This window comes from Netta rufina (genome assembly GCF_964035555.1).
Source record: "Netta rufina genome assembly, chromosome: 25".
Classification (NCBI taxonomy): Eukaryota; Metazoa; Chordata; class Aves; order Anseriformes; family Anatidae; genus Netta; species Netta rufina.
Genome location: NC_140149.1, coordinates 1728699 through 1750536, shown reverse-complemented (window position 1 = coordinate 1750536; position 21838 = coordinate 1728699). Strand labels below are relative to the sequence as shown.

General features: G+C 44.2%; 1 protein-coding gene across 1 annotated transcript in view; it reads left to right on the top strand.

Moving 5' to 3' along the window:
- The window catches only part of ARHGAP32 (Rho GTPase activating protein 32), a gene marked incomplete at both ends in the record, with an annotated part of 162339 nt that overhangs the window by 94142 nt on the left and 46359 nt on the right, over positions 1-21838 (top strand). Inside the window, 2 exons of the mRNA XM_084301400.1 lie at positions 4259-4309; positions 6816-6890. Coding sequence (XP_084157526.1) covers positions 4259-4309; positions 6816-6890 — 126 coding nt within the window. The remainder of the gene's footprint in view (positions 1-4258; positions 4310-6815; positions 6891-21838) is intronic.

Sequence of the window (21838 nt, the reverse complement as noted above, 5' to 3'; positions counted from 1 at the left end):
CTGCGGCATTCTGCTTCTATTTTTTCCACCTTTGGAGGCTACAGCACTTGCATGCTGGAGGCCGATGTCCGGAGATTTCCTTGGTTGGTACAGAAGTTGGGGCATGGAGGCAGCTGAAAGGACTAGGAGGAGACTCCCATGGTTAAGGCATGTCAAATGCTATGGTGGAGAACTCAAGGCACTCATCTGCCTGGAGGAAAAAAAAATGATGTGTGAAATACAGGAGGGGTGGGAAAATAAAGGGCGAGGAAGGAGTTCCAGTTTCCTAGTCTGGGTTACCACACAGGTGCCCAAGCTGCCTTGCCTTGTTAATACAGCTCAGGCAGGTGGCATGGAGCAGAAATGAGTTGCTAGAGCACTCGGAGTGCCTTAAGAAGCACTGCTGCAAAATGTGAAATTGGATTCTTCCAAGCAGTTCCTTCAAAGCCTTGCCAGGAATTGCACTGCTGGGGTCATGCAGAAGAACTTGCTTTTTGCTCACCCATATTTTGTGCATTTAATGCATTTTGACCTGTTGCTGACACATGTGGGGTATTTCCCTGTAAACTAACTACATAAACTAATTTCCCCCTGGTAGCTATATTTTAAACATTAGATTGGCTTTTTCCAAGGAATAGAGACTTTCCTTTAAGGAACCTCTTGGAGATTTTGTCCTTATTCAATATTGTCAGAGTATTTCATCCAGAATTAATGTGAAGTTTTAGATTTGGCATGGATAACAAATACTTATCAACATGCAAGCTTTATTTTATTTAATCAAAATGTGGTGTGTAGAGCATCTAGGACATTGTGTATCTGCAGCGTAAAACTCTTTGCCATGAAGGAATTCACAAACGTAAAACTGGTTGTGTTGTTTAATTGTCCATAGATTTGGCTGCATTGAGTAATCTAATGAAAAGCAGATGGAAAGTGAACTTCCTGCCCTCTGTTTTTATTAGTATTTATAATTAGAGGTTTTGATTTGCTGAAGTGATGAGGACAACATTTTAATAGAACCATAAAATATTGCAACAGCCTTAAATACAGTACAAATAATAACTGAAGCTCAAATAGAAATGAAAGGCAGGCAGTGGGAGCGGAGCTGAGTTCAAACTCTGCTTTTAGAAACAACATTTTCATTGACTGTGGAAGTAGAAGGCTCACAGCAGTGATAATGCAGCCAGTGCCTGAGATAAAGAGAAGGAAAATGGACCACGGGGGAAAGCTGTCCATTTTATTCAATTTTGAAAATTCAAGGTAGTAAGAAAGAATATTGGTTTTGCCTCAGTCACCTCTGAAATTCATTTGAAAATGAAGTTTGGATTGTCAAAATTATCTCCCAGAATGCTGCAACAGTAGGTATACTTGCAGATACCTATATAGATACATACAATTAAGGTAGGTTTCATTATTGCTTAAGAAAGTGGTTTGGAGTTTTTCAAACTTTGGACACATGAGAAAGCCATATGAGGAGAAGATGGAGTGCTCAGGAAGTTACCTGTTGAGTGGTGATTTCCCTTCAGGGTTGTGCTAAGCCTGTGCCCCCATTCTTTCAGGTAAGATGTAAACCAATATCCTGCTTGTTTCAATGTGTGTAAAAAACACCATAAAGGTCCGGGAAGGGAAGCAGGCTCAACAAATCTGTTTTCTTGAGTACTTGACTTCTCCTGTCTGAATTCTTCCTGAATTCTTATTCACATACAGGATTCTAAGGTTTACTTCTTTTCCTAAACTATTATACTGAGTTGATATCTAATATGTTGCAGTTCATATCATTTGGTGACAATTTAGCCAAATTTCAGTACTGCAATAGATTGAATCAGCTTGTATTTATTACAATTTTTAAATAGATGGGATGAAAGGTTGCATTTGAATTTCAGATAGTTGGTGAGAAGGTAAGCTTTTAAATATTCATTGTGGTGCTTAGAAGAAAAAAAGTGAATAGCTGTTGTGTTTTTTTCCTTGTAAGTGAACGTTTGGGAATTGCCCATAGACTGTGGCTGTGTTTACTTTTCTCATCCACTTCTTCCATCTCTGGTTGGTCTTTTCTGGAAACAGTGTTTATGTCTGTGTGCTCGTACAGTCCGTGCTCATTGCTTTGGTGTAATTAAGTCACAGGCAGCATGTCTCAGCTATCTGTTTCCGTCCATTCTCATGATTCTGGATATTTGTAGTTTAACAGTATTTAAAATCACATACCATGCTTCACCTCATCCACGGTATTTGTTTCGTGTCTACTGCTAACAAGTAGTTCTTGCTGCGTACCAAATCTTCACTGCCCTGTGCCTTGGCGTGGTGATTGGTCTGAAGGTTTCGGGAGCATCTTGTGTCAGTGGGGAAACAAAGAACACAGATGCAATTTACAGTGTGACAGTGAACCTGGGTGAAGAAATGGGGTATAGGAAGGTAATGTTTTCTTTTTTTTCCAAACAAACATTTTCAAAACTTCAGGGGTCTTTCTCACCCATTCCTCAGTCTTGCTCGGGACAAAAGAATGAGTGGGTTCAGCAGCTGAGCCCAAATTTATGGAGGGGTTTTTCAAATTCTTGTCTCATCCATTCATGCAATTTGGATTTAATGGATAAATGTAATCTTGCATGAAATCCAGGATACATTACAGGGTACTTGTTAGTATTACAAGCTATTATAAATAAATACATTTTAAACAAAAATAACAGATTAATATGGGGCAACACTCAAGTAGAATCCACTGAACTTCAGGAGGATTAAAATTTAGGTCTGGATCAGGCAACAGACTCTCCAGGGACCCATGTGGCTATCTGTTCTGACCTCCTGAAGACTCTAGTACAGTCCTGAATGCAGAATGGTACAGAATGAATTAATTTTCACAGGAAAAAAATGCAAATTGAGTTACATTGATTATGTTAGAGCTATTACAATCATAACAGACTCTTAACGAGGTAATGCCTGGTTTGAAACAGGCTAGTTGCTAATCCCTGGATGAAGAAGACGGCGTGGTTTTGTGTTTTTTTGTTGTTGGTTGGGTTTGATTTGCTTTTTAAATCAGGAAGGATAAAGTGCAAATAGCATTTACATCCCACAGATGCCTGGGCTGAGCAGTTGTTTGACACTGAGTGCGTAATGTCTTAATTAGTGCTTTTATAAGGAAAATATGGAAAGATACAATGTATGTAATTAGTACCATTCTCATTAATCTTAAGTAAACAAACCAGTTTTTTGGCACTTAGCATGCAACTGTTTCAGCAAAGCTAAATTAAATGAGACTTTCACTGAGCCAAGACAGGTACTGTTTTCAATGTGGGAGCAGATGTACTAACACGCTCAGGGCAGCCAGGAGTTCTTGATAGGGAAGACAGAAGATGTGCCTTCAGTATTGACAGGCCTAAGGGCCCCTCCTTCAAGAAATCACGTTCTCTCAGCTCCTGTCAAGTGAGGGGACAAAGATTTGGGTATGAAGGCCATCAATGTGAGTGTAAAAGCTGCTTCTTTGGGAAGAAGCTGCTGCTTTAAGCAGGACAATGCCAAGTTGCTTAAACCCCAGGTTAGAACTGGTCTAATCTGTGGAGAAGTCATTTCTGGAGTTTTTCTTAATTTCATCCAAACAAAAAACTAACACTTGGGGCTGAGGCATTAAGAACAAAGTCTCTGCTGTGTCTGCAATTGGTGATTTTCAGGGAGAAAACCTTTTGTCAAGAGGAAAATATATATCTTAGACAATTTTGTTTTCCTTTTTGTACAGAATAAAATGTAAGATAAAGCAGCTGTCTGCTTTAGCACCACTAGAAATGGAGGAAAGCCGAATGTGCTAGGAACCCATTTTCACAAAATGTAAATTTACAAATTTGGGAGGTTTTTTTTGTTTGTTTGTTTTTAAGAGGTTGGCATTGTCCGTTTATATAAAGACATACTGCATCTTCCTGACTCAACAAAGTACTTACACATAGGCTTAACTGTAGACACATGCTCAACAGGCATTGGGAGTAATGCAAACAAATCCTACGGTTCTCTGTTGCTGAGGAGGGTTGGGCCTTATGCTAAAAGTTCAAACGTACTAAATGCCTTTTTTTTTTTTTTTTTTTTGACCTGGGACACACTGGTTGGGGAATTCTTGGATCCTAATATATTTCCAAAGTGTTCAGGGAATAAAGCACCAACATGAAGGATTGAGTCGTTGGTTATGTGTTGCACTGTGTACAGCCTAGCTGAGCTTTGTGTGAAATTAACCCATTTGGAATGGGTGCATGTTTTAACCAACTGTTTTGTTTGTTTTTTTCTTTTTTTAATGATACCTTCCCAGTCTCCCCTGCCCACGGAGCCCGTCCAGCGTCCTGGAGCTACTTCCCCCCTTGTACGTTTTCATTTATTCCTTGTTTCTTCTTTCTCTTTGTCTCTCTCTCTTTTTTCCTTCTGTACCTGCCATTCAGTAGCACTGTTGCTTTGAAGGATATTCAGGGATCCAAAACCAAAACTTTAGTCTAACATTGTGCCTTTGTAAAAGCTCTTTGGACAAAAAACATAATACAGCAGGGAAACAAAAAAAACGATTCTAACTTTTTTCTGTGAGAGCTGATAGAATCATTCTGAGTCAATAATACCATAACGGCAAGAAATTGCCCTCTAAAGTGCTGGGCAATCAAGTGAGAATGCCAATTTGAAAGAAAGAGAAGTTTAATTTCTCTCCATCACCCATTTTTGACACGGGTCTGAAAGTACATTACAACTTGAAAATATTCAGAAGCAGAGCTTCATGCTGCTGTGGTCTTGTATTTAGGTCCAGCTAGTGCTAACCTAAACCTCATAACAATAGGCTATTGCCAGTAAATTTGAAAGCTGTTTCCATAGACTTAATATGTTTTATGATAAAGGTCTCATTTACACATATCAGCTCCCAAAGGGATGTTGTTTGGATTTCATACATCAGTCTTAATATTGGCTATGCAAATATTGTGTATATATTTTTATATAAATATGAAATATGTGTGTACGTGTATAGATGTACACATACTTGCCCCACGCCCATGCACACCTGCAGCCTGTTGTCCCCGAGGAGGAGCTGTGATAGCCCAGTGACATGGAAACAGGCTCCTCCAGAGAGGAGTGTGGTTTGACAGCAAGCACCGTGTTTCTGGGGTGCAGACTTCACGTCCCGAGCACCTTGCAGAGCATGAGCCCAGATCATCAGATGCTCTCCAAACAGAAAGGAGGAGACTTCAAAGAGGAAAGGGAGAGCAGGGTTTGTGTTTCAGATGGGGTCACGGAGCCTGTGTGTGGCTTCTTCCACTGCAAGTATGCCAAACAACAAGAGACAGGGGTATTTAATCTGGGGTTGGGTTTTTAAGATTGAGGGCAAAATTGCTATGACTGACTATATCCAGTGGTGTATAGCCTGCCAAAAAGTTTGGAAGGTTAGAATAGTGGGCACTGGCAAGGACTGAGGAGTTCCCTTGAAACATGCATTAGGGACTGGTGCAGCTCCTTGAACGTATGGGTCCTTCAGAGATGCCATTCCCACTAGGGTTCAGTAATAGTTAACTTCAGATAATAAAAGTAGGGTGTTTTTTGTTGTTGTTGTTTTTGGTGGCCTTTTTTTCCCCCTTTTTATTTTGAAAACAAAGAGCAGCCACATTTCAGCTTACTGAACCTGAAAGGTTAGCATTCAGCCACCCTTTTTTAAGCAGTTTGTGAGAAGGAGGAGTTCACCACTAGAACAGCTATAATACTTCTACTCAAAGCTATAGGGCTTGTTAGTGGTTCTGCTTGTTTTTCATGTGAAATTAATTTCCTTTGACAGCCGTGTCCCTTTGTGAGTCATGGAATTGCAACAGAGATTAGAGACTTGGCTATCGCTCTGCACAGAGCGCCACCAGAGATCGTGTGCCACTTCCCCCTGTGCCTAAGTTCTGCTCTGTGGTCTGCACTGGCAGCTCTTGTTTATGATGTTTCTGTGTTCCAAAGATCATGGTTGCATGTCTTCTGTTACTAGCAATTTAGGAAGATACTTGATGTATTATTTTTTTTAAGTATGAAAGCTTCTGGGTCCTGTTCAGGCTCTGCTGGTGTTGGGGGAAGTTACTTTCTGTGTTCAGGAAGCAGTTTTTAGACCCTGAGGTTCTTTTTTGGCCCTTGGCTTCCCCATATAAAACAAACTGAGATCTAAATAGGGAGGCTTGGGGCAAAGTATGGTTTTGAAACTGGGACAGAGTGCCTCTGAAAATGAGCTCAAAATCGGCAGTCTCCCAGCCCTAGCAAAGCCCACTATTGTGCAAGTTGCGGCTAAGTTTAAACATCTGTGATTCTTCAACAAGCATTTGCCAAACTAAATTGGGATCTATTTTACAGAATTTTTCAAAACTTTTTTAAAGTGAAAAGTGTTTGCAGTGATGTGTTTACATACTGTGTGTTTGTTAGCACTGGAATTGAGAATTAGACTGCATCTGCTGTGCTCAGACCTGAGCCAGCCTTAAGCCAGATGCTTGGGTACCAGTAGGGTCCACCTGCATCCTCAGCAGCTCAAGTTTCCTTGGAATTTGGGTGCTCGGTCAGCTTATTTCAGCTCACCTCATGTTTTTTTGCTGTTCATCCTGTGAGCTTGGTATATCACTTCACTTTTGCACAGAGCCATTGCTAGTTAGGAGTAGTTCAGGTCTAGAACATGCCAGAAAAGCAACACCTTAGAATGCAGGACACTGAAGTCTGCGTTTCTGTAGCACTGTTTCTCTAACTGCTGTCTCTACAAATCAAACTGCTACTCTCCTGCAGTTTGTTCCAGGAGATATTTTAATTTAACTTTGTCCTTTCTCTTGCCTTCTGTCTGTCCCTCTGCCCCCTTCCCACGCAACGTTAATTATGTGCAGATTTGGAGATGGATAGTGTAAAGCCAGGTTCTGCATGTGTTACAGAGGCTCTGAACCAGTCCCAGCTGAGCTCAGGTAGAGCCCGTTAAGTACAATTAGTCTCTTGGTGTCCTAACCAAGTCTAACCCTGTATGTGATAGCAGTAACTATTTGCTAACACCCTAGCTTTGCTTACAGAAGGTAGATGTAGCTGAAATAGTTTATTATTAAGATTTTGTGATTATTTTACTATCTGATGGCTGAAAAAGCCAACGTGTGACTCACAAACTGATTTTCTGCAAGTGATTTCGTTCAGGTCGGTGAGTCCAAATCTTAAGAGTACTGCTTAACAGGTCTGGGTCTTGCCATGTGGATGCTCTGTAGTATCAGTGGCTGTGAGTCTGTATCATAAATTAGCTTATTTTTTTCGTGACTGATGATTTTTTAAATGTAAAGTGTTCTTTTTTTCCTAGGCTTTAAATTTGGGCCTCAGAATGCTATATCCAAAGAGTGTGCCAAACCCTCTTTGACGATGTTCCAGAGGAAAGAACTTGCTCGAATAAGAGAGAAAAGAAATGTGGTTACATGCTGTAGTTTTATGGCAATGTAAATGACCCTAATGTCTGCCCACTTGCGCGGTGATAGCAGAAAACAACTGTGTTGTGTTGGCATTGTCATGACAACGTCGCTGCAGATTTTTCAGAACTAACATTAGGTAAAATTGAAGTGTTCAAGTGAAACTAAGGAATTGAGATGCCTCTCTGGTAGATTGTATGTATTTAAACAATTTGATCGCTGATTTTGTAGAGGTACTTGATAGCAGACATTCCTTCTTCGTTGTTTCAATAAATTGTATCTGGACTTTTGTTTTCCTGGATTTCCCAAGTGCATCAGAAGAAAATGGAAATGGCATTTTAGGATAGACTGAGTAGCAAACTTTTTGTTTCCAGCAGGTTAGATCGGGGCTTTACAGTAAGGCTGGCGATAAGACATATTTCTTGCAAAGCATTAAGGCAACATGTTGTCCTCTTACATCCCTTTGTTTTGAGATTGAAATGAATTCATGTGGTAACTGTAATCTCATGTAGATGGTCCCAGTGTATAGAGTATAATGAATTGGTTAATGGGTATTTGATATTGAAATGATACTAATAAGTACAGCCAGTCAGAGCTCTCTTGGGTTCAGCTCTCCACAATGCTGGTATTGTATTTAAGTTTATTAAGGAGGCTAATGTTTCTGCAACATGGTGATTTTAAGTGCCTGGTAAGTGCCAGGCATTTTTCCTAATTGTATTTCAAACGATTGCGAATCTTCTTGTGGTTCCCTATGTGTAAAGCTCCCTCGGCTCTCCCAGTGCTGAAGTCCTTGTCTCTCCTTCCATGGCTGCCTTCTAAAGTCACCAAAGGAGGATTTATTTTTTAACTAGGCTTTAAGACTTCATTTTACTCCAGTAATAAGTGGTTTGTTGGATGCTTGCATTAAAAACAAAGAATTTTTCTTAGCAGTGTTATTTTACTGGTAGTTTGCATCTTGGATATGTCAGGAATGCCAAACTTGGGCTTCCATTATTATGTTGAATTGCTTGCTTTCAGTGCTCATTTTTCTGAATTGCGCCAGTAATTACCTGTTTTTAAGAGAAGGGGATTTATTGCCATTACTGCTCAGGACTGCACACAGCTATAAGACATGCTATTGCAGTTGTCAGTCTTTTTAGTTCTTTAAATTCGTGTGCAGAATTGAAGTACAGATCAGAACTGCAGCAGTGTTTTCCTGTTAGTTTTTCATTTCCGCAGTCTCCCTTTCTCTTTGCTCTCCCTCCCTTGTTCAAAGTGATTCTCCTCCTCCCGCTACTTCCCCCCCTTTTTTTTTTCCCTTCTCATTTTTTTGGCAGAAATAGAAAGGAATCAGAACTGTGGGCTGATCTGTGGAAATGCTGCTATATACAGGATTCATCTGGCCTCCTATGCAAGTCGCACCATAAAATCTGTGATTCTGCCGGAAAGTATGAGTTAGAGAGAACAGCTTCCTAGAGCCTGTATTCTAGGAACAGATACTGACAGAAACTCTAAATTACATATTCTGTGTTCATTGGAAAAGTAAGCGTCAGTAAGTAATCTGAAGTTGATCTTGGCCTAGAATGAAAAACTCTTCCACTTGGGCCTGGATACAGCTTTTAGGCTGTTTTTGTAGCACGCACATTCTGACAGTTTTTTCCCTTTAGAAGGCTGCTGCAAGGAACGTGTAGCAGTTCAGTGTCCAAATTCTGCTAGATGTGGTGTTTAGCAGAGGAACTACAGGAGCAAAGCACCTGTGGGCTTAATCCAGCCTCCACCAGCCCCAAGCTCCGTTTCCCTCCCTCCCCAGCTGGTGCATCCCAAGAGCAGCAGCCTGATGATGTCCTGCCCCAGCTACTAAAGCGTCTCTCTTCAACCCCATTTTAGGGAGCGAATTTTGCAATAGTTGCATTTTGCTTCAGCAAGTCAAGCAGCACTGAGCTGTGTGTTTAGTTTTGCTTTCTCAGCGTTAGTTTGGGAGAAGGCGCCAGGGAGGCCTCTGTATGAGCTCCAGGGCTCTGGGGTCTTCTTCCCTTTTTCCATCCCAGTGTGTAGGAGCACAGCAACCCCCCCAGCTTTCCCCAGAGCCAGCCACCGAGGCAGAGGATTTCCAGTACGATTTGCACAGCTGAAACTGAGAGCTATCTTCAAAATGCCCCCTTTCCCTTTGCAGTAGGGCAAGTTTTTGATACGTTTTCCTATAGAGCTCCATGAAAAGATACCTGAAAATTTCTGAGGTTGTTCAGCATTTCAGGAAGCCAGGGGTATCCAGTGGGTTGCAGGCACATAAGGATGTAGATGCCAGTGAATAGCAGTTCTGGGGGTCCTCTTCCAAACTGGGACAAGTGATAGATTTTCATGGAACTCAAGGAAAAAAAAAAAAAAAGAAGTCCTAAAAGTTAAAAACTGTAATTTTTTTTTTTCTGCAGACTGCATTGTGCTTCTGACTATGAGAACATACTTCTGTCTATAACTTGTTTTTGAATATAGCCTTCAGTGGCAAATCTGAAATACTTTTTCTGACCACATAAATAAAATCCATGAATTCTGGCTCCCTCATAAGTGAGGGATGAGCAAGAATTTTAAGAGTTTCAAATAAATTCCTAGGGATACATAGCATTAGGAAGGCAGTGTATTTTTTCTTCTTAATCCTTTAATCCTTTAACAGTGCAGATGTTTTCTGGCAGTAAGAAGAAAGCATGCATTTTGGCAGGGTTTTTTAAGCACCCATGACTGTGTTTCATACCCACAGACTGTGGAGTCTTAGGTAATGTTCGCAGTTGATGCAGTATTTGCAGTCGGGAAAAACAGATATTTTTGTAGCATGTTGTAGGTGCTATGGAAACGTACTTTGATGGTTATCAGTTATTTGTGGGTAAATTGGTTGAAGTTTTTTTCTTCAGGAGGTCTGGCTTTGAAAGAATGGAGCTTTCCCTTTAGAAGAAGAGAGCTAGGCATCGCTGCCCTGGCTGAACAACCCCTGGCAGGCGGGGTCAGAAGCAGAGGAAGGAGGCTGGGCAGGAGGCTCTGTGGTTTGGGAAAAGAGCTGCATGGAGAAGAGGAGAAGTCTGGACTAAACCAAAAGGGCATCTATAGGCTCTGGGGACCTGAGATGAGGAGATGGATAGAGTTTGGTTTTGCCGTTTAATAGTTTGTTTTTTCTTTACCTGAAATAAAAAGGGTGTTTTCAAGTCAGCTACAAGACCTGCCTGTCTCTCTCCCCATAGCCCAGAAGAAGGGAGCGTTGTGCCTGCAGAAACAACTGCCATGTGTGCAAAGTAAGCAATTTACAGGGATAAGCCATTTCACATGAGCATTGCCTTGTACCCTGTGCAATCACGTGCACAAGTGCAAAATGAGCGAAAAAGGTGATTGCTCTGGCAACTTGGCTGCCTTGCACAATATCAGTAACAGCACAGGTGCAGGGCATCACTGAATGAGGCCTCTGTGTCCAACCTCAGGCCAGATTTGCACTCATGTTTTTCCTGGCACAGCTGATCCTGCTGTAAGTAAGGAAGAGATAGCAGCCAGAGCTGACACAGCTTATCTGCCAAAAAAAGAACACACCACCACAAAAAGCCCTGCACACCCAGTCGGGTGTGGGCACAGCTGTCCTGGCAGAAGAGCCCTGTTGTCGGCTGGGGTTATGTCAAGGAAGCAGCAGCTCTGCCAGCTGAGAAATGTTTTGGGTCAGCATATTCTGCATCTCCACTGGGAGGCACTCCTGGTGTAGGCACAGCACTGGGAACCGACCTCGAGTCCCCTCAAGTCCTCGGGGACATGCATGAAACACAGGTGGAAGGAAGAGGCAGATTCATTTCTGCAATCCCTCCTGGGCAATTTCTTCCATGTCTGTGGTCACCCATAGCCTCTGGGGCTTTCTGAAGAAGCTGAACCCAGAGACAGCAGCTTCAGGCTCCCCAGAGTCTGATGAGCGATTTTGTGGCAAGACTTGCGTGTTTCTTAGGGAATTTTAACTGGAAAAGAAAAGGAATAATGGTGGTGTGTGTATCTGTGCACAATCTGTATGCATCAGTTCAGAAATAATTATGTAGATCTGTGTATTGTGTAGGTAAGAAAGAAATGTATTAGTGGTTTTGTTATGGAAATAATCGTGGCGTTTGTGGCAGGCATGCTTAACCTCTTTTGAGAGGCAGAATCCACCAAAATAGGATGGCTGCTTGTGAAGTACAGCGGTAAAACTTGGCTGAGCACAGGGGTGTTGGAGGTACCACCATGGTAATAATAAGGCCAGCTTTCTTTTCACTTCTTCTGTGCTTGTTTCTCACTGCTCTCCACTTAGTTTTGTTTTGTTTTGTTGTTGTTATTTTTAAACTAGATATTTTTTCCTTTCTCACAAGCTCTGTCAAAGTGGGACTTAACTCTAATAATAGTTGGCTTGAGCAAAATTCCACAATTGTGGTAAGAGCTTTGAAATCATGGAAAAAAGGTAGTTTGTTCCGCTCTGCTTTTCTTCTTCTTTTTCCTGAATAATTCTGTCAATTACTGTGGGAGTCAAGTTGTGGCTCACAAATATTTCCAGGCAACTTTAACCTTAGATGACAGTCCATAGCGCTGACCCCTTCTTGCATTGGCAAATGGGTTTATCAAGGGTCATGCTGGAGCATAGATCAGATCTCTGCTGAAAGCCTGATGGTCATTCACGCAGGCTGAGCAGCTCCACCATCACCTCTCTGCATGCACAGGAGTGGAGCTTGGGCTCTGGCTCCATCTGGCTTTTGCCCTGATGCCTTTAGAGATGTGTATCTGTGTGAAACTCTACTGTTAGATATGAGTGGACCTGGAGAGTATTTGCTGGCAAATCCATAGCATTTGTTTCGCTTTATAAGAACGAATTGGTTTGGGCATGGCCATGGTGTATGTGCGGGGCAATCCTGAAGCGAACACATAAAAGGATGTATTGTCCACTGCTTGGAGAAGATCTGCAGAATGTTTGCATCAGAAATCCTGTGCTAGCAGCCAAGGCAAGAATACTACTCTGTCCCTCTCTGTCTTGCCATCCTGCTTTTGCTTCTTTGCTATTCCTCCGCCAGCAGTGAATTTAAACTGCTGCAAAGTTCAGATCCTAACATTGCTCAGGCCTTTATGGTTTGCTTCTCTAGCTCACGAATCAGCTTGCGTCTGATTAATTCAGGAGACTTGGCTGATCTGAAGTTTCATCTACAGGATTTCATTTAAGAACTTGTGTTGGTGTCGTGCTCATTCTTCTTCAGCATTTAATCCTGTGACTGCATCAGAAAGCTTGCATCAAATTCTTTGACTTATTCTCATGGGAACTTGCTTTTGCTAAAGGGAAGGAAGGGCAAGGGAAAGTCGTCTGTTACCCACTTGGCTGTGTGTGATATCATTTTAACTGCTTTTTTTTTTTTTTTTTTTTTTTTTTTTTACCTTTGTGAAGGAAATAGTTGGAAAATGCCTCTATGTCAAAACTGACTTCTGTGAGCTCTGTGAAGCCAAGTTTTGAGGTTATCCCATGCCCATTGAATGGTTTGCTGTTCGGTTTGGTTTTTGCTTTTTGATCTCCCATCTTCAATCTTAGTTTCTCCCCAGAAAAGGGAGGTTGGTTGTTTGGGGGTTCTTTTTTGCATGTTTTGAGAGTATTTGATTGCAGGATAAGTGTAGCTGAGTAAGAAACAGCATTGAAAAATACTGGCTGCCTAACTTCTAATAATGGCTTGAAGCTTCCTTCAGTGGTCAGATCTGCAAAACCAGAAAGTGGAAAAAACTACAGAGTATATTAATAATGTTTTCTAGGTTATTCTGCCTCCCCAGTACTTATGTCTGAAATAACTTTTGGAAGATAGGTTAAATTTAAGAACGCTTTAAGGATTGAATTTGTGACAAGTGTGTGGATGGAGCCTTTTCATCTGTGGTTTCAAATGCTTGTTCTTGTTAGCTGTGTTTAAGAGAGAGATGTTTATTACCTGCCTCTTCTGCTCCACTGCAAGCTGATGAACACATAAGCAGTGGAGAATTCCTCTCTTCCACTTGTTTTTGTTGCTTAAAATAGTCCAGCAAAATAAGTTAAGAACAGAAAACGAGATTCATGTGAAGATATATATTTTTCTTTCAATCAAGAGATTCAGAAGAAAGAGGGCATCCCAGTGCCATTCAGGACTGTCGAGGTCAAAGATTCCCAGTCTAGGGCAGAACCCATAAGTGGCAGAGGCAGAGAAGTCGTGTCTGTGGTGGTGGGACCGAGTCCTTTCGCTCTCATGCAGTGAGTGCTGTGCCAAAAGCAAACTTTTGTTTCCGGGTTCAGAAAAGCCACATCCCACATTGCTCAGGTTTCATTCCTGAAAGAAGGGCATTTTGTAGCAAGCATTAAGTAATTCTCTTCACAAACAACAAACTGCAGGTGTGTGTGTGGGGAAGTGTACCATTAGGAAAACAGCATTACCCTGTGGATGTTTAAATATCATCATAAAAATATGAAGTATCAGGATGGCTAAGTCAGATTTACAAAGATCTCTGCAACTATGAGCTCCGTTGTACGATTCTTTTTGGTGTTGTGTGTGACATATGTACAGCTTCCTACCTCTTGATGGCTTGTTTCCTCAGAGCAGATAGTTGTCCCTTTAAAACAGACATTATGGACCACATAATAAAATATCTCAAGTACTGTTGATGGTGATCTCCAAAGGTAATATGCACATCTACAGAGCTCTGTTATTTGCAATGTGGCTGTTATACTCCTGCTCTGATTAGCAAAAACAGGATTGTGACCTCTGGCCTCAGCTTGAAATGGTGCGCGAGCAAACTTGTGCGAACTGGAACAGTTTGTCACAGCACAGTCAGTCGGCTTTGTAGGATTTTACAAAAAAAAAAAAAAAAAAAAAAAAAAAAAAAAGAAGAACCTGATCATGATTGTGGCAGTTTTGAGTAGCTGCAAGCAGTACTACTTTGCAATCCTGTATAGCTTGTTTTTCTGTTCTGAATTATTGTGTGTGCATTCTGCATGTGAATTTCGGATAGCATTGCTTCTGTTGTGTTTGTTCCCTATTTGTGTTGGGATTGTACCAATTTTTATTAATGGGCTTGACAGGGAGAAAGTTCCTGAAATATTCAGCTGGTACCAGGAAGCAGATTTTGTATGCAAATTGTACATACACATGTATAGATCTAGATTCTAGGAGTCACTCTCAGCTGCTAAGGAAAAAAGTAATGTGGTGCTGTGATCATTGTCCAAGCAAAACAGCTCCTGTCGTAAATACAAGTATAATAAGTAGCTGGAGAACAAGCATTATTTGGAGATACAAGTCAGCAAACAATTTTGAAAACAACACGTTTGCTTGAGGAGAAACTACGAACACCAAAAGAAATGTTTTACCCTCCTGATGACCAGGATGCCTGCATGAATACAGGCAGATTCCTCTTTAATCCTTCTGACCCTGAGGTTGCCCAACTTACCTAGTGATCCCACATTTTAACGTGTGTGACAGCAATTAGTGAGATTGATGAAGTGCATTGCAGCCCTGTACGGACTGAGGAGCTTGGGGTCAGCGTGGTGAAAGAGAACAGCAGCAATATGTAGTCCTCAAGCACCAGATCAATGCAGGGACCCCACCAGGTCCCCTGGCACTTGCAAAAGGCCGGACTGCTGGGCTCAGGTCACTGCGTGCTGGTTTTGTCCCTGCCGTGCCCTGCTGTGGCCAAGTCACAGCGAGGTGCGCTTTGTGCTCTGGCAGGGGGATGCTGAGAAGGTTTTGGGGCTGGGCTGTGACCTGGGTCATTGTGAAACGCCCCGTGTCGCTTGGCTTTTGCCAGCGGGCCCCGGATCGCTTGTTTTTCACGATCGTACCCGCAGCTCCACCAACACAACCCCGGGGCCGAGTGTCCGGGCTGCGAGGCCCAGCCAGGGGCCGGGCCTGCTGCCGCGGGGCACCCCGAGCTGCCTGCCCCAGCCTTGCCGCCTGACCTCCGCCCCCAGGGCCCGGGGGAGGCCGGGGAGGAGGAGGAGGAGGAGGAGGAGGAGGGAGGCACCTGCGGGAGGTGGGGCCGGGCCGGGCCGGCGGGGCTGCGGGAGCCGGGGAGGGGCCTGGCGGCGGCGGCGGCTGCAGGGGCGGCGAGCGCGGCGGTGCGGGGCCGGGAGCTGCCAGAGCCCCGGGAGGCTGCCAGGGCCACCCCCGGCCGGCGACAAGCGACAGGGAGGTAAGGCAGCGCTCTGCTCCTCACCCACCCCCCCCTACCCCCGCCCACTTGTTGCTCTGTCTTGACTCTGCCGTTCAGGACCGGTGTCCTCGCTGCAAGGTGTTTATTTTTTAACAGCCGGGCACCTGCCGGCCTCTCCTGCCGGCTTCTCCTGCGCCTTTCTGCTTCGGAGCTCCCCGGTCCTGCGCTGCTGCGCTGCACCCATGCGTCGTGCGAGGCCGGAGCTGGTGGAGCTTTCGTGGCGGGCAGGGTGGGTGTGAGGAGCCCCCCGGGCCCCATGGAGAAGGGGTCCCAGCAGCCGGAGCTCCCAGGCCGGTGCTGTGCCCGCAGCGGTCCCGGGGCTGCAGGGATGAGAGCCCCGTGCGGGTCCAGAGCGAGCTGGGAAGCAGCAGCTGAGGGACGGGAATGCCGAGCTTTGAATGTCAGGAGGGTTTGGCATATCGCTTTATGCTTTCCTTATCCCTCCCTCCCCAGACTGGCACTCGGAGGACATAGGATGCGTTCCTAAGTGTTGTTGATGCTGTTGTTCAGGAAAGGGGGCTTCCTGTTTAAAATGCTACTTCATTGTTCGCTGAAGCCCCAGGGCAGCGAATGCACACTCTGGAAAATAAAATTCCCAGGGAGAGCAGTTACTGTGATCACAGGAGGCACTTTGCAAGTAGCCGTGGCTCGTCTGTTCGTATTTGTTCAGAAAGTCTCCCAGAAGCTATTGGCCGTTTTAAGGACTAAATGCCCTGCGGGATCTTATTATTTATGGCAGAGAAGACAGCAGGCCTCCTCTTTTCACTCTTCCCTGACCTCTTTTGTTCTGGGCACCACACAGGCGCAATAAAAGAGGCTCTTTTGAAATCAAAGCTCAGGACTGGTAAGATAAAGGAAAAGAACAAAGCACGCAAAACAATACAATATCTGCATTCCTAAGTCTTCAAAAGTCGGTTTAGTTTGCTGCAAATCCCCAAATGTATTGGGCCCGATTTTCATTTTTGTTAAAGCTGTTGTGCGCTTCTTCAACTTTATAGGGAGGATGTGAAGATGTAATTTTCGTTTTCAAAGCCGTTCTGCCCTGCCAGTGCTGTATATAGTGAGTGTGACATGAACGAGGCTCATGTCCCTTGTATTCAATGTCGTTTCCACTCCAGGTGAGTGCGAATTTTGTTTCCGATGCCAGACTCATCTGAGGGCTTGGTGCTGGTGTTAACAGCTCAAGTATAAACAATTTAAAAAGTCAGGGTTATGAATAGGCAAAGAACCATAACGATATCAATCTTGGAAGAGCAGGACCCTGTAGTTTGAAAGTAGCTGGTGTGGGTTGTAAACAGCTGCCCTCCGGCTAGTGAAAACGGAGATAGGAATCTCTTGTGACGGGATTGGGAGAGCTGCAATAATGGCACTTGTCATACTGGGAGTACCACATACCTCAGAGGAGCCTGTGTGCTGAGGTTTGCAGGGCTCGAGTAACGGCTACGCCAAGTGGTTGCGGAAAGGGGAGGTTTGTGCCCTGACCCAAGTCTCCTCCTTATTCCGGATGGATTGCACATATCCCTTCCTGAAGGAATAATACCTCCTTTCCCAGTGTCTTCCCAGTGCCTTGCATAAGGGCGGATGCTTTCTGAGTCCAGGATTGGGCTTCATCTGCCAAACTCCTCGTTGTTCAACTTGTGCAGTTTGTTGGTTCACGTCAGATCTTTTTTCATTGCCCGCCTCCGCCCACCACCCAAGCTGAAGCGTGCTGCCATGCAGAACTGGAGGAACTTGACTGCAGTCACTCCGGTTTGTCCTGGTTTAGCTGCTGTCAGAGCTGGGCTGAAGAAAGATTTGTGTTTGAGTGAGTAGCGAAAACTCTGGGCTGCGTGCATGTGTCCAAAGAACTCGATGTTATTCAGGGTCGGCTTTAGTTGCTGTCAAGTTTTTGGAAAATCTCCTGCAGCACTGTTGCCATTTGTATCAGAAGTGGAAATAGCGTGGGCTCAAGCAGTAACTTCATTTAGGGTGTTTTTGAAGCCTTTTGATGAGGGATGGAGCATTTTTGATGAGCTGCGTGGAGCATACGACTGGTGTCTTATAGACAGTGAGAATACATGTAAGGGAGGGCAAAGGCAATTTGCCTTCAGGTAAGTAAGGTTTGAGGACAACCCGTCTCCCTGATGGACAGATCAGAGGTTTAGTTGTGCTAGTAATACACTTACCTGAGGCAGAACGTTACTTTTCAAGAGGTTTGTTAATCTCCAAGGTGAGCAAGATAAGCGAGAGGACCGCATTAAGCTCTGCTAGGATACATAGAGATTTAGCAAAAATGTAGTATGAACCAAGAAGACAGCAAAAAGCTATTGCAGGTGTCTCTCTTGCTGTCTTTCTTCTAGCTCTGCATTTTCCACTTTGCTCCCCTTGTCTCCTGGTCCCACTGCTGGCCTTGTGACCTCTTTCCCATCACCTGAGCTGCTGATGCTATTGCCTTGCATGCTAAATGGTCTCATTTTTATCGTTTTGCTTTCAGTTCTCAAATGTTTTCCAGTTTGGGCCTCTGATAACTTGTTTCCTTTGAACTACAGCCCCATCTGCTATTATTTCCTCACCTCCCATTGAAAGCCTTGAGGACCTTGTGTTACCTAACTGAAGCCCATCCCTGCGGCTTTGTCACTATGCTATTAGTCAGCGCTGCTTTTTTTCCAAACACAATTGAAACATGCTAATAGAATTAATAGATTGACCTTGTCAGCCCTGTACCTTTGAAACCGCTCTCCTTTCTCAGTTAGCCTTCAGCTGTGATTTGTATCTCCTAACCATACACTGCTTCCCTCAGGGTAGGTACGCTCTGCTTCAAGGAATTCAGAGCTGTCCCCTGATCTGTTTGTTCAGGAGGTCAGGTCCTGTTATCTTAATGCTCCCTTGGAGTTTCTGAGAAGATCAGACATATCTTTAGCCTGGAAGGTACTACAAATTTCTTCGTACCAAACTTCCCTATCTGTGGGCAGGTGACATCCTCATCTAGCTGTCCTTGCGCTTTGTGTTCCTATCCCCTTATAAATACTCAACAAATTTGGCAGTTTTTGTCATTGTAAATAATAGAGATTGTGGTTCTTGTATGCATTTTCTCACTGAGGTACAGGAACCTTCTCCCTGTGTGCATTATTACGGACATGTGCCTGCGTGTGTCATATCAAATAAATAAAGCTACAAACAGTGCTGCTGCTCAGGTGTGCCATTAGCTTTTGCAGTCTTCTCTTCTGTAAGGAAACAAATTAGACCTAAATGCAGCAGAAGATGACGGAGGTTGTTGTATAATCTGGGAATGAAAATGCACCGAGTTAGTTACCAGGATCTCTGATGCCGGCTGTTCCTGTGCTAACCAAAATAAGCGGGCACTTAAATTTGAGCCAAAGGCAAGCACAAAGAGCTGCAGTTTTGTTGAGGTTGTTGTTTACGGACACTGCCCAAAGGACAGCTCCAGAATCTTGGGCAGGTGCAAGAATAGGAGCAGCTTCTGTGCTATTGGGCTCTGTAAATAAGAGCAACGCTGCTTGTTGGTTTTACTGTTATTCTCCATACCTTTACTGTGTTACTCTCCATGGGTATTGTGCTCCAATAATAGCTGGAAATACATGCTTGTTCGTGGTCATCATAGTTAATTTTGATGATTTTTATCTGCTGACACTGAAATGAATCACCTTTAACACGTTTCATGACCTCTTACAACACAGAGGCCAGCCGTAACTGATGGCAGCATGGCACAAGGTAGGTGCAGCAGCATCTGAGAGCACGCAGCAGTTTGTTGGTGCTGTTCGCTTTTACTGAACAAATGAGTGAGGACACATTTATGAAGGTTATTGAAGACAAAAGGATATTTTTAAACTCTCAAATCTCTGTAATTCTAAAATCTTTCTAAAAATCTTTATGGCCGATGAGGGAGCCCAGTGTAGAGATCACTGAAATTACTGATTCATGTTGGCTTGTCCTTCTTCAGAACCGGTGGCCTATTCAAGAACTAAAGGAGGGTGTTTGGTGGTGCGTGGTTCCAGATTCTGGTTGGGTTTTTAGGGCTGTATAAATTAGCTTCCAAAATAGAATCTGTTGTGGCAGGAGGAAAGTGGTAAAATGTCTTGTTGCTAAGGAACATGACAGAGAACTGGGAGATGTGACTCAATTCTTGGCTTTGTATAATTTCTCTCCAGTACGATGTGGGTCCGCAGAGCACGTCTTGCTAAGTGTGAAGGGATGAGTATTAAAATACTGAGGTTTTAAGAGGTCGAAGGAACTGCTGCTCTGTAGGCAGCCAGCGGAACTGACTCTGCAGAACAGTGGTTGCACAGGTAAATGTATTCACAAGGAGTATGCAGAATCAGGAACTTATAAAATACGTGGCAAAGCCAAAGCCAGCTTCTCATCTCCTGATTGCTGGTGCTGCTCTTTCTTCAGAATAGCCTGGTGCTGCTCTTTCTCTCCCCACAGTAGAGTTTAATTTTAGAGGAGAATAGGTCTTCAGGGGCTAATAGCCTGGAACAATTTTAGTTTGACTTACTGTAAATCTCTCTTCAGAGAGGATGGATTTCACTTCTGTTTCGTAATGCCTAGCTGGGCTTTTTTATGACATTCCCACACCTCTTTCCATCTTTGATTTTGCGACTGGATATTGCAGTTTGTTTATGTATTATAAACTCCACAGCCACACGTGTTCTTGCTTTCGACGTTAGCACCGCGGTCTTGTCACAGCAGGGGCCAGCTGGGCTCTGTAGCGTGGAAAGTCACTGGGGAGAGGAAGAGAAACAAACACACTGGCCATGTGCTGGCAATGTGGGTCAGCAAACACGCTCCAAGATTTTCCCTCAGAGTCCAAGTTTACTAATGCTGCATTGGAAAACATGCTGCTGTCAACAATCCCACGGAAAGGATTTTTTCTAGGCATGGGTTCAAAACCAAAATATTAGCGATAGCACAGGAGATAAAGCAGGTGGTTTTTATTTGTTTAGCGTGGTCTTGTTTTCCCCAGCCAAAGTGTAATGGGGTTGGAAGAGGACAGGGAGTAGAGTTATGAAGATGTCCTATAGGGAGCTGCCAGTATCCTGCTCAAAACACAGCACTGGGTAACCATATACCTGGGCACGCACCGAGCAAGCACCTACCTCTTTTGTGTATGTAGATGTGTAGGTCTTGAAACCCACTAATTTTTGCTTCTCTTTCTTGGTTTCCCTGGTGCCTGAGGAGAGGCAGGGTGTGTAAGGTGGGAGATGCCATCCCAGGATGCCAGTGTCTCATGGTGTGCTGTTGGCTGTGTTTTATTTTGTTCTCAGAGCCATTGCATGGGGGTTTCTTACTGAAAAGGGAAGGAAAATGTGTGCACAAAAAATTGGGTGCACAGTCAAGCCGCGTTTATGAAAAGATTTCTGTTTGGTCCCTGTGATTCAAAGGTGAGGAGTCAGGAGCCACTGCTCTTTTCCATTCTACTTGTGCTTTTCTTGCCAGCAGTTTGGGCAATTGTTGTAGTGAAATACATTTTAGCAGTGGTGTCACAAAGAGTTTTGTGCCCAGATGTGATGCTGCTGCACTTTGGGCTGAGACTCTCGGTATCACTGCTTCTTACGGGGGGAAATCCAGAGTCATTGCATCCCTGTCCAACCTGCGTGGGCAAAAGGAGACCAGCAGCCTGGGCTGAGCTGCAGCCAGCCCGGCACATGGGCCAGCAGGCCGAAGGCTCGGCTGTGCAGCGCGGTGGCCTTGGCAGGAGATCAGCGTAAGAAGGCCCGGCCTGCGTGCTCTGCTTCGCCACCCCCACCGCCCTGCAGATTACTGTAATCCGGGTAACTCGGTGGCTCAGCTGATGGTGAAGCCCCACGGAAAGATGCAGGAGCACGACGGGAGGTCCCCCGGGGCAGAGGTCAGAGAAAGACGGATGAGGCACGTCCCCGTGAGCTTCCAATGGTTCCCGAAGTAACCCAGGAAGAGCGCCTTGTGCTGAGCAGCAGCCGTGGAACTGCTTGGAATCAGCTGAGGGCTGACACGTTTCTCCAGCGAACACGCTGCGTGAAGCATATCCTGAAGTGCCTTTTTAGTCTGCGGCATTCGGGCAAACAGGCCCTGCTTTTAATGAAGTAATTGTTATTTAATAGTTTGCATCAATGTCGGGGGAATTTGGGGCCTCACTGACACTACAAAAGCTTGGTGGAATAGCAACAATGGCACAGATTGATTGATAAACGTTCCTCGGGGAGCACAGTGCGTGGCAGTCTCCCAAAACCACAATAAGCTACCTGGCACAAGGAGCCCTTTTATCTCCCTCCCCTCCCACTGTACAAAGGCTTTGGCCAGCGCAGTTATGTCAGCTA